Source organism: Lissotriton vulgaris, chromosome 7, assembly GCF_964263255.1.
Source record: "Lissotriton vulgaris chromosome 7, aLisVul1.2, whole genome shotgun sequence".
NCBI classification, from domain to species: domain Eukaryota; kingdom Metazoa; phylum Chordata; class Amphibia; order Caudata; family Salamandridae; genus Lissotriton; species Lissotriton vulgaris.
Genome location: NC_141695.1, coordinates 253,635,351 through 253,648,595, shown reverse-complemented (window position 1 = coordinate 253,648,595; position 13,245 = coordinate 253,635,351). Strand labels below are relative to the sequence as shown.

Sequence of the window (13,245 nt, the reverse complement as noted above, 5' to 3'; positions counted from 1 at the left end):
TCACTGCAGCATACCTGCGGTTTCAGTTCTTTCACCAGATTGCTGCTAAACCCAACTCTTGTGCATAATCAAGCTGTGCAATAAATCTGGGTGTAACGAAACAGGATGCCACACAGACTGCACTGGGAGCATAATAATTTGGGTTTACACAAGTATATGCCTTCCCAAAAATATTCACAAACACATTCTTGAAAATAACAAAATGCATTTCAGTGAAATAAATATATAGGATTTTTATTTATATTTTATTTATATTTTGCAATACATATGATAAAAAAATATGATTGACGTATTCATCCATTTATTGATCTGACTTGCAAGCCAACACACAGCAGTAATTGTTTGAGATCTCTAGCTCAGTTTCTGCAGAAGACGATCCCATGATCCCCAAAATCCTGCAAAAGAAGATGGAGAAAGTAAATTAGGTACATAGTTTAGCACAGATACTATGTTAGCATTCATTCATCAGATCTCTCGATCTGTTCACTCTGACCTTCAGTGCTCACTATTGCATCTGAATCTTACTAAAATACAATTGAAGTCTAATTTGATAGAAGAGCCCTTTTGTCTTCTGAGTTTTTTCCGATTTGTTTGGGATGTTAAATTTCATTAGTATAGTTCGCTTTTTCCAATAAAAGTAAAACTCGACATATCTGTATTTTGTAACATCTCATGCACAAATAACCACGGTCCCCAATTAGGAAAAATGAAAATCCAGAACCAGAAAATTACCCTGTTTGTTGCACAAGGTGCTGTGGAGTATGGCTTATTAGGATTTAATCACAAGAAAAACCTTTGAATCAAATTTGAAGTTTAAGAATATTGGGATTCGAATTTATGCTTATATTAAATACGCTGAGCCAATTATACAGACCTCAGCTCTGTGGGTCGACCCTGATTCTCCTTCAGGAGAGAGGGAAGGTCATGCTGCCCTCAAAGAATACAATGAAGGGGATGCATACACCCCTACCGTTTCCCACCAGCCCTAGCGGTGAGCATATATGCTGGCCCCATAGACTCATAGAATCATACATCTGTATTTACTAATTACGTGCATGATAGTTGACTTACATTTTGCCCTACTCAAAAACATTCCAGGTGGAATGCCTGTGAAGCTGCAGCAGACGCAGATCACCAGGTGTACTAATGTGAGTGTCATGGGACAGGTCTCCTGGGTGGGCTACTATTTCCTCAATGCAGAATCATGGACAGTTCAGTGGCGGACATATGAAATTGTGAATCAGTTCTTCAGATCCGCATGTATTGGTGAGCATGCTGAGTGAGCATCAAGGTAATTAGGTTAGTTTAGAAGAAAAGCAAATATCTTGCAATAAGCTGTAAATAATTTACAACAGTTTTGCAATGTTTCAATTGTCTGGCTTAGGTAGTAAGACCAGAAGAACTATGAAAACAGTTGCATTTTATCCTGGGGTCTCCTTAATGAGTACCGTTAGAAGTAGTGTGTGTCCTACTGTGAAAGCAGGATACACCCAGTAGCCCAGGAGGACAAGCCACTTCGATGAATCATTTGATACCCCAGGATAAAATCAGTTACAAGCAGCACCAGCAACCTGCCCAAGTGGCAACCTGAGTGAGGCACTTCAGATTCTGCAATCTAAGGCGAAAAAGCACAAATACGTAGATTGGAATTCACTAGTTGTTTATCATCTTAACTTGCAAGTACACCAGTAGAATGAATTAATGCTCACCAATGTCAGCGTGCTACATGTGCAGCTATTTATATGTTCTAGGCACCGCAGAGGCCTGCCAGGAGGAGACACCACAATAGCAACCAAAGGTACCATTTGACCCCTTCCAATCAACAGCTGTAGCTGGCAACGTCCTAACACTCCAGTCAGAACGTTGAGGGCCTCCTTCATAAAAAGTGTTACATGGCTGGTTGAAAACAGCGACTTGACATGCTTTATTGTGCCCTCCTTGCAACCTGTTGGTGCGCATTATGGCGCACCATGATGCTGGGATTGACCAGATACGTCAGGAATTCTGATGCATCTGGTGGCACAGTAATGACGCATTCCAGCAGTGTATCTCGAAACAGATGCAAATCCAGCAATGTGTCTATACGGATGGGCTAGTTCCATGTAAAAGGGCCTGCATTAGCCCTTATGCCTCCTGTGAAACAGGTGTAAGGATTCGACACAGTAAACTAGTAGAAGTGGTGCAGAGAAATCTCATAGATTTCAATGCGCCACCTCTACGAGCCTGTTTTACAGGGGAACGCCCACCCTTCATACATAATAACTGGCACAGGTATAATGTAGCGTACAGGTTTACAAAGTGACGCATATGCCTAGATGCGTCACTTTATAATTATGGCGCAGTGTGGTGCATTTTTTACGCCTCCACAGTCTCACAAAAAGTGAGGCACCGGTGGCATAAGCCCTTCAAAAAAAAAGAGACTACGTCTTTTTCATCAGCCAAGACAACTACAACAACTCTGCGAAAATGTGAAATGCTAGGGCACATACGGCACTAGAAAAATGAAAGTAAAAAGAGACTCAGTTGAGGACACCTTCCTTGCTGTAGTAGCAGTACACACAGTGCTACCTGATCTGATAACCATGTGTTCACCTCTGTAGCCTTCATCCAGACACTATGGGCCATATTTATGACTCAGTTTGAACATCATTCTTACACAACGCAACATGGTGCAAGAAAATTACAAACTTAAAGTCACATTTCTGAAGCCCCAAGAAAGCCAGTTTGGCAGTTTTGAGTGGCTCCAAAAGTCTGGAGAAATGCAACTAAGCACAAATTGATGCATTACATTACTCAGCCTTGGAAGAAGTGCCTTATGCATTGTGTGAGTATTCCCCCAAACAACCCATTGTTTTTGATGCATTCCCAGATTTACAAGAACTTCTAACCCTGAGAAAGCGCCTAAAAGATGCACCTCCCCATGAGAGGTGTGATGAGGAATAATACCTTTATTTCTTCCTGTTACTTTCTATTTCTATGTGTTCTGCATTCTTCAGCACATATAGAAAATGAATATATCTCTCACATTGTTTTTGTGCTGGAAGGTGTCCCTTCTGGCACAAAAACAATCCTGCGTGCAACGCAGGCACGATTGCACCATGATGCAAGGGTACCTTTGTTGATGCTAGGCAGTCCATTGTGCAGCAGCTCAGGGGGAAAGTCAGAATTTGCACTTTTTGCCTTAAATACAGCATGTGATGCAAAGCATAATGGCCATTCTCATATCTTGGTGACTCAAGCAGCACTAGAGCTTGGCTCAGGGACATTGCCAGATGAGTCAGACAAAATCTGTGGGAGAATTCTCCTCTGCTGATAGTCTAGCCCACGATTGAAATTTCTGATTGGTATTTTAGTATATGATTATTGGCAGGAAACGGGTCTGTGCTATTTCGACCCTCAGCTACCAAGCCCCAGGCGGTCAAACCCCATGTGTACTAGTGTGTGGATACACATTTTTTTCTGTATGGGTACTTTTGTGTTCTTTCACTTTTTAGTTTTACCCATTTTTTTTTACAGTTTTCATCTTCTACTTTTTTTGTAATTTTTTCATACAGTAGAATGTTTTAGTTTTTGACTTGATTGATTAGGTCTTTTCTCACTGATATAACTCAGTGAATATTTCAGGGTTTACTACAATCTTCTTCTCATGAATTACAGTGCAATATCCTGCTGTGTCAATGCTACTGTTGCAAAATGGCCTTGAAACAAATACAAAACCAGTATAAGACCCAATTCCAGGTGTATTCAGAAAATACTCAAATCTATATCCATCTAGAAACTAATTCAGAGCACATGCCCAAATTCACTAACTATTACGACCACATGTTACAACTGAATGAAAGAGAATGTATTTCATCATTACGGTGGAAAGAAATCAATACATTGGTTATGCAAGAGCAAAATAACTCATCTCTACCATTCAGGTAGCCTGCCATCAAGAGACAAAGGCAAAAAATCTAGAAATCCCCTGTGACCTTTTAATCACTCCCAAATCTAAATCAGTTGTTAATTGTGTGTATCTTTCCATGCTCAGTACTTTTTCCCTCAAACTTCTCATCGGATACAGCCTGATTTTTGGTCACGTAGAATATAGTAATATCAGCAACATCACAGTTGACAAGCCGGTAACTATGACCTGGACAAGACATACCCTCGTCAGTTTCAGCATACTAATCCCACACATCCTCTGATCCACTACCACACGACCTGCCTGCCGCAGTTTGAAAACCATCACAGAAGCGGACTGGGCTTCTGCCCTCTGTACACTTGTATGACTACACAAGCAATTTGCTGAAAGCCATCAAGAATCTTAAGAGCTGGGTTACTGCATGCACCAATACCCCAACTTCCCTCAAGGCCACCTAAATGACAAGAGCACAGCAAGTTCGTACACATAGGAACTCTGGCTTGCAAAATGCTGCTGCAAGCAACTGTATCCCAAATGGAGCTCAAGTGAAGACACCACAGAAAAAGACATCTTTGAACCCACCCCTAAAAGCTACCATCAGCAGAAACGGACCACCAAAAGTATAGCTCTTGCAGCATCCATCAAAACCAGCACCAATAGAAGAAAGACAATCTTCACCATCATCAGGTATTTCACTGCTTTGCAAGGCACCAGAAATATAACTTATTAACAAGCTTCAAAAACTCAAAAATAATGTAAATCCCCACATTTATTTGAAAGTGTACCACCTTAAAGTACTTCACTTAGTGGATAAACCAAAGCTTGGTATACCTGCAAAAACTGGCCCTACACTTCAGTCTTCCCAGTGACGTTTGCTATTCTACAACACTCTTTTGATTAACTAAAATAACTAAAACACCAAAGCATATCCTTAGTCATTTTGAGTCACAGATTGCGAAAAGTCTTAAACCTCGGAATAAGTAGAAGTCTGGATGAAAGCATCTGCCCTTGCGGTCGCATATTAAGAATACACGTCTTCACATCATCTGTGGGGAGAGTAAATTCCAATTTCTGTTTGTATATTGTCTACCATATGCTTCTATATGTAAATAGTATCTTAGTAACTACATTGTAATTGTATTTCTTATACGTTGTAGCTGTTGAGACTAGAAATTGAAAATTTGTACATGAATGAATGTGAGTAAGAAGAGGAGGGTTGTAGGGTGAGTGGTGAGAATGTGAGATAGAACATTGTTGAGAAGTACTGACTATTAGCTTTCATCATTATAAAAGGAACATGAGAGAAAGTTGGGAGGGATTGCTATTGTACAAGAGTTGAGTGTTGGGTGTTTAATTTTTAAAATGAGCCATTTATCAGTGAAAATGTCATGCATAGTGCGGAACTGACACCTTTCTTCCAAGGAATTACATATAATGACTCCCCATCAAATTAGCTAACAAACCTTCAAGAGAACAGCACGCAATAATGCCACTTGTAGCTGTACTTAGATATTAGCATCAGGATCCACCAAAATGCTGATGGAGCACAAGTGAATTTGAAAGACATCTAATATCCGAAATACTGCCCGCACATTGATTATACCTACCTAAAGATCAGCTCAAACCAGGCAGAGTTCCGGTTATTAACCAAGTATAGCATACAGAAAACTGTAAAACCTTGCTAAATGACAAGCACCTTCAAGGCTCGAAATCTCAACTTTGACGTAATGCCAACCCACTTAGATTCACCTCGATCACCATCCTCATCCTCCAGGAATGCTTTGCCAAATAAAAAAAGAAACAATGACGCCTGACAGAGCTTTCTCTTCTAAAGAAAGGTAAACAATTTTGATCGAAAGTGATTTCAGATTTGCTGTTTTAGCCCCCATACTCTTGCACCTGGATGGCGGTAAGACCCAGCTCCATGGCCTCACAAACTCCACATTTGCACCCATTAAGGGATCCTGAAGACTGCAGAACATTTCATGCAGGGCCTGAAGTAATGCGATCACATTAACCCATCCTGATGGTACTCCATTAGCTCCCCTTGACACAGAGGATGGAGCGTATTCTAGTTGGCCGGTGACCAGGGGGATGGATGGGCCAGTTAGTAAGTAGAGTATGGTAATCAGTAACTTAGCTGTTGGTGTATACTTTGTGAGGCTAGATAATATGCAACACTAATGCTATCATTGCTAGGGGTAAAGTAAGGTACTTAGCGTAACATATATTATTGCATGACATCAATTACTAAACTGAGATACTAGGCATACGAGGAAAGGGGGACAAACAGTCAGATTGAGGGTACAGGATAAAATGCAAAAGGCAAGGTTCAGGGAATCAATAATTCAAATGCTACCATGATACCTTATGACAATAGAAAACAATTATGGGAATGAAGCTGCAAAGTATAAAATATTTTACAGAGTAAAACGTTGTGAATGCTACTGAGAACCTATACCACACCAGAAGAGCGGGGGAGTGAGATTAGGATAAGGTGTCAAGAAGCAATCTTCCAATCCAGTTTAATTAAAAATAGGTTGATACACCCTTCTAATTCTCTAAAATACTATAGAAGAACACTGAAGTGGTTTATACAAAAAAAAGATTAAGACCCTCACTCATGGACAGTACATGCTTCCTCAACAGGCCCCTTTTCACCATCCATTTAGCAGTTTTATCCACAGTGTGATTTCCATCTAGCTCTTTAAGTAAAGCATATATGAAAATTGCCAAACGTCTCTATTGCTATAGAAGTCTTTCAAGACCAGAGATTATAAAAAAAATGTTATTTGCTCGCTCTGTATCACATAGTTAAAAGTGTGGCATCAAGGTTCATTATATAATGTACTCCCCAGATAGTAGGCTGTGCTTCATCATTCAGACCCTCATTCACAGTGGATATAGAATGTTTATCCACAGTGGACTCTCCCCAGATCCCTTTCATTAGAGACACTAGTGAAGTGTGCCCAACTTGTCCATTTCTTTAGAGGTCCTTGGGGCACCAGATGTTAGAAGCATACAATTTGTAAGAGGAAGATTAAAAATCCTTTTGTTTGCTCACTCTCTATAACATAGTTAATAGCACAGAGTCCAGGAAATCTATATAATGTAGTGCCCTGGTATTATGACAACATGTTTCTGCTCCTGCCAACAGCCCTTGTGGGTCCCAGCATTAATCAGGGTAATGGGTCTGCCCTAACAGTCCCCAGAGAGATCCCTATCCATTCAATATAGAGTCACACATCAATCCATCAATTGTAAAGGGGAATAAACTGCACCAGCATTCCTTGTTTAGCCATACTCAGTACTTTTGCCCCACAGGGAGAATCAACTAGATATAATAATAATAATAAAGGGGTTTATAAAGCGCTTGGTGACGCCCTCCCGGCGTGTCCCCGCGCTGTGGAGAGAGAGTCAAAACAAATGAAGAGAAACTAAAGAGAAAAAAGGTAGGTTTTCAAAGGTTTTCTAAATTTTGTTTCAGTGTCCGCTAGCCTAATGCTCATAGGGAGAGAGTTCCATTCGTTGGCTGCCAGCACACGAAAGGAGCGTCCTCCCATTCTGGCTTTTTTTATGCGGGGAATTTTGAGCAAGCCTGTTCCCCTAGAGCGAAGAGTTCTATTAGGCTCGTAGGGGATTGCCAGATCTGTCAGATAAGGGGGGGCTTTCTGTGAGATGATCCTATAACACATGAGAAGCGCTTTAATTAGGACTCTCTTTTTTATAGGCAGCCAAAGAAGAGTGGCCAGGGTAGGTTTGGAGGCTGCTCTTTTAGGTAGTCTGAGTACTAGGCGGGCTGCCATGTTTTGAAGCACCTGCAGTCTCCTGATGTTCTTTTCCGTAGTTCCTAGGAGTAGCACATTGCCGTAGTCTATTCGTGAGGTTACTAGGGCTTGAGTCATGGTACGTCTGGCCTCAAGAGGGAGGAGGTCCAGCGTGCGGTTGAGGGTCTTCATAACCCGAAGCATTTCCCTACAACTTTATGTACATGGCTATCGAAAGAAAGTCTGGGATCAACCCAGATGCCCAGGTTCTTTGCTTCCTTACAAGGAGTGGGTAAGGGCCCTAGACAGGATGGCCACCATTCTTTGGTCCAGCTGGCATCCTTACCTCCGATTACTAGAACCTCAGTTTTAGAGCCATTTAGCTTCAGACAGTGTTGGGTCATCCAACCTGCAAGAGCCTGCATACAGGTTTTAAAGTTATCAGCAACTGTGGTGGGAGCTTGGGACAGGGAGATAAGAAGTTGGGTATCGTCGGCATAGGAGACTAATTCAATGCCGTACGATTGAACCAACTCTGCCAGCGGGGCCATATAGAGGTTGAACAGGGTGGGACTCAGGGCAGAGCCCTGAGGTACCCCCTGTTCTAAGGCTATGCTTTCTGAGAGGTGCGTGCCTCTCTGAACCTGAAAGCAACGATCGGTGAGGAACGCTTTCAGCCAACCCAGTGCCGCCTTGGTGACCCCGGCTTTGTTTAGAAACTGTAGCAGGATGGAATGTGCTACAGTGTCAAACGCGGCACTGAGGTCCAGCATAATAAGTGCCATGGTATGACCCTCGTCAGCTCCTGCCCGTAAAGTTTCGGTCGCTCTCAAAAGAGCTGTCTCGGTGGAGTAGCCCGACCTAAACCCCTATTGCGAGCTGTGGAGAGCATTGTTGGATTCAAGATGAGCCATAAGTTGATTATTGGCTATTTTTTCCGCTACTTTCGCTAGATAAGGTAGCAGAGAGATGGGTCGCAAATTTTCCAAAGTATCCTGGCTCACATTGGGTTTCTTTTTTATAGGGAGTACAATAGCTTTCTTCCATTCTACAGGAAGGCAGGCTGAAGCAAAGGAAATTTGGAGCACATGTCTAAAGTAAGGCTCCAAAACTGTTAGACTAGCTCCTAGCACCTTAGGAGGAGCAGGATCTTGGGGGGAGCCCGATTTAATACTTTTACAGATGTTCATTATTATTATAGGTGGGGGGACCGCGAAGCATCTTAGGCATGACTCTGTGAGATCGACATCTTCATTCTCTACAAAGTCATGACCCGATGGCAAGTTGCTCGAGAAGTTGGCATAGATGTCCGTTATTTTACCAGCAAAGTATTTGGCAATTTTGTTGCACGTTTCAACTGAGTCATTGAGGGACGTGTTTTCGTTGGTTACCACAGAGATTTCCTTGAAGATCTTGAAAAGCTCTTTCGAAGAATTCTCTGCTTCCCCAATGCGATTTTTGTAATGTACTGCTTTGGTGGCACGAATCTTTTTGTTATAATCCATTTGCGCTTTTTTATATTGGGTTTTAACTGTGGGGAAAAAGTTGGTACGCCATTCTCGTTCAAGTTTTTTGCAAGCAGATTTAGCTATCTGAAGTTCCGGGGTGAACCATGGGGTGGATTTTCTCACCTTCTTAGTATTTGCAAAATTACGGATAGGGGCGGTGCTATCTAGGGCAGTTACAATACAGTTCTGTAATTGTTTGTAAGCAGTTTCACAGTCTGATCCTCCTGGAGGTCCTTCAGTTTCGAGTTTGTGGATAAAGGTGTCTAGGGAGAAATGTTTCCATTTCCGACATCGGTAGCGATGTTCTCTATCTTTCTCAAGCTCAGTCTCAGATACCTGTATCTGCAAAGAAATTAAAAAGTGATCAGACCATGGTACCGGTATCGGAGGCAGCGCTTCCACTCCGGTCCAGTTCCCAAATATAGGGTCCAACAGATGTCCTAGTCTATGTGAGGGGTCCTGATTTTTGAGATCTAGCTGCAGGGAATGTAGTTCAGACCTGATGTCCGAAGCAACTTTGTCAAAGGGATCATCGAAATGAACATTCATGTCTCCCAGCACTATTAATTTGGTTTTTCTCATGGCAAGGTGGGCTGTAGCTTCCACTAGGCTAGCCGTGAAATCATACAGCCTACCTGGGGGTCTATATACAAGGATGCCCGAAAGGGAGTGTTGAGGCCCAATTATAATAGTGAAGGAGGCTGCTTCACAATGATCGACCGTTAGGGGAGATATGGAGCATTCCATCGGAACTTTGGTTGCGATAGCAATCCCTCCACCCCTGCCATCCTTCCTGTCTAGTCTGGAGAGGGAATAGCCAGGTGGCATGGCCTCTATGATGTCAGGGTCTGAATGTTCTCCTAGCCAGGTCTCAATCAGAAACAAAATGTCTAGAGCATCATCCTCAAGTAAGTGATAAATGTGAATGCAGTGTTTACTGAGGGATCTGCAGTTTATCAGTGCAGCCTTTATCTGTCCTTTAGAGGGCGCTTTCATAGGAGCGGCCTCAGGAGTAAAAGGACACACTGAGCAACTGTGCAGCGATACTGCCTCCATAGAATGTTTACAAGGTAGGGTGATAGTGGGACATAGATCCAACAGTTCTTGTCTACCATACCGTACAACTGGAGACTTTGGTTGACCAGGGTTTATGGCCCCGCGCCCCATCCGGCCGCGGATGGGCGCAGACGGGCTTGACTTTGGCTCGACTTTGGCGCGCTTCCGGCGCGCCCGCTGCACGCGTCCGCTGCGCGGTCGCTGGCCAACACACATTTATAGAGGGAAGGGGCAACTAGAGCGCTGACCTGGCAGCCCTGAGTCCGGAAGTGCTAGGCTCCTCCTCACCCTCCGCATCAAACGCCCAAAAATGGACGCGGCGGACCGGGGCGGGAGTAGGCGAAATGCGAGTCACCGAAGCTTTTACAATCAGCCCAGAGGTGAGGTGCAGTCAGAGAGTTGTTTACAAAATTATTACACGCAAAATTTTAAAATTTAGCCTACAATCGCTAAAGTTAAGAACACGCTATACAATCAGCGCTTACAGTGTGATAGTGGTTGAACACAGTGAAAGCAGATAGAGCCAGCCTCTGCCACCGGCTAGACTCTTCTCCACAGCGCGGCTGCGTTCTGCTAGGCTTTAAGTACTAAACACCTACAGCACAACTAGAGCGCTGACCTGGCAGCCCTGAGCCCGGAAGTGCTAGGCTCCTCCTCACCCTCCGCATCAAACGCCCAGAAATGGACACGCCGGACCGGGGCGTGAGTAGGCGAAATGCGAGTCACCGAAGCTTTTACAATCAGCCCAGAGGTGAGGTGCAGTCAGAGAGTTGTTTACAAAATTATTACACACATAATTTTTAAATTTAGCCTACAATCGCTAAAGTTAAAAACATGCTATACAATCAGCGCTTACAGTGTGATAGTGGTTGAACACAGCGCAAGCAGATAGAGCCAGCCTCTGCCACCGGCTAGACTCTTCTCCACCATATATTAGTGGCACTTTGCAATTAATATGTTTAATTTCTGTTACTGGCATGTGAGACAAATGTAAGCATAACAAAGCACTTTGCATCAACCCACGCACATAATCGGCCATCATTATTCACATGTGCACTAATCTCACTATCCACCACTTTTTTAGTTTGCACAATAATCACAGAGTGCGCATTCGGAATGTCCACCTGGCTAAGACATATGTAGTAATGTCTGAAACATGACGATACAGATTAAAGATTAATGTCCCAGTTCTCTTTTGGTGAAATCTTCTCTGATTGTTGGGGAAGACATGCTTGATCATACAGTGTGGTAAGTTGCTGAGTCCAAAGTTGGTGTAAAACGTCTTTAAAATCAAGCAATGTTTCTTCATAATCTCTTCTGTGGTGCGCACTTTCAATTCTCAATGTTTGCAGAATCGTGTGACATTATTGGGTGCACAATGAGGTCTCACAACACTCTATGCATTATTACTACATCAAGGGACATCTTTGAATGGAGTCAGATGAATTATAGCCTGTCTAGTATTACATTTGAAATTGAAATGGTACAATTAGATAAATGTTGTTGGTAACATTTGTGAGTGCATGTTTAAACATGAACAGCCTGTACAGGACTTTCAGATGAATTTAACTTTATAAGGGGCACCTCACAAAAATTTAGACCCAATGGAATATGTAATGTTGCAAGACAATACTCCCAGTTGTTTTACCAGAATTAGATGGTATAAATTATGGCTGGACCTTTGACCTGATGGTACAGTCACTGTCTACATTGTTACTTTCTATTGTTTGAACTTTTTACTAATTTTAACACTGGCAAATTGTGCCTCTTGCTATTTACAGTCCTCAGAAAATACATAACTAGTATATAAAATGAGTTACTATTAATTATCTATTACATTACATACACAACATAAAAATGAAGGGGATACTCTATTTATGAGTCTAGTAACTCATGCATTGGCACATAATTACTTACAAATAATATATTTATTGTTTGATAACATGTAATATTACATTATTTGTTAATTTAAAATAGGTTACTACAATATTTTATAACTGAATAAATAAATATGTACTTTTTAAAATATTTTTTAACAATATTGTATCTTTATTTATGTTTTTACATATTTAAATTATTTTTATTTAATGTAACATTCTTTCCTATAGAGTTTAATGTTAAGTCCCTACACCCATGATTTTCTATGTGAGGTTGTTGCAGTAAAATGTTTGGGCATGTGTAGTCCTAGACTTACAACTGATGTGTGGTTATTTGCAGAAACTTACACTAAGAAATTCGGAATACCAAGAAATAATACACTTACTCAAAATTGTAAGCTACCTTTGTAATCAGGCCCAAAGAGTATACAGACATCCATTATATGTGTCATAGGGCTCCAGGTTAATGTTAGTCTATACATAGGTGCATAATATGCTACTTGTGAGCAGGAGTGAGACATGAGGGTCCGATTCACAAAGGTAAATTGAGACAAAAGTCTAACTTTACGATTTTCGATATCCATAAAGGTCAATTATCAAGTAGTAAAGTTAGACTTTTGTCTCAGTTTAACTTAAGTTTTGTTCTCAGTAAGACTTAAGACCAAAACTTAAATTGAACTGACACAATAGTCTAACTTTACTACTCGTAAATGCCCTTTGTGAATACAGAAATTCATAAAGTTAGACTTTCGTCTCAGTTTACCTTTGTGAATCGGGCCTGAGGTTTTTATATGTATACTCATTTAAGAGTATATGTATACCTTGAACAATATTCCTGCATAATTATGAATATAAATACAAATGTTATTTGGAAAATTTGAACAAAACACTTTATCAGAGGAAAAGTCTGGAATTTTCGGATTTGTCCTTTGTTTGTGGGACTTGAAAGATTGTGGAAATGGTGAAGGCTTTCGGAGTGAACATGAAGATTGTGTGAAATTACTCCAGCTCTTATTATTCCCCAACATATGTCCAAGAACCTGCTCTACATGAACAGAATGGCTAAAATCATGATAAAATACTGTATGTGTCATGATAAAAACAAATCATTCAGGAGTGGACATATAGAG

At 41.5% G+C, this 13,245-nt stretch overlaps 1 protein-coding gene across 1 annotated transcript in view; it reads right to left on the bottom strand.

Annotated features, from left to right (window-relative positions):
* Window positions 1-249: 249 nt before the first annotated feature.
* LOC147701320 (uncharacterized) overlaps window positions 250-13,245 on the bottom strand; it is a 186,403-nt gene continuing 173,407 nt past the window's right edge. The window contains exon 7 of the mRNA XM_086928628.1: window positions 250-395. Coding sequence (XP_086784754.1) covers window positions 302-395 — 94 coding nt within the window. The 3' untranslated portion in view covers window positions 250-301. The remainder of the gene's footprint in view (window positions 396-13,245) is intronic.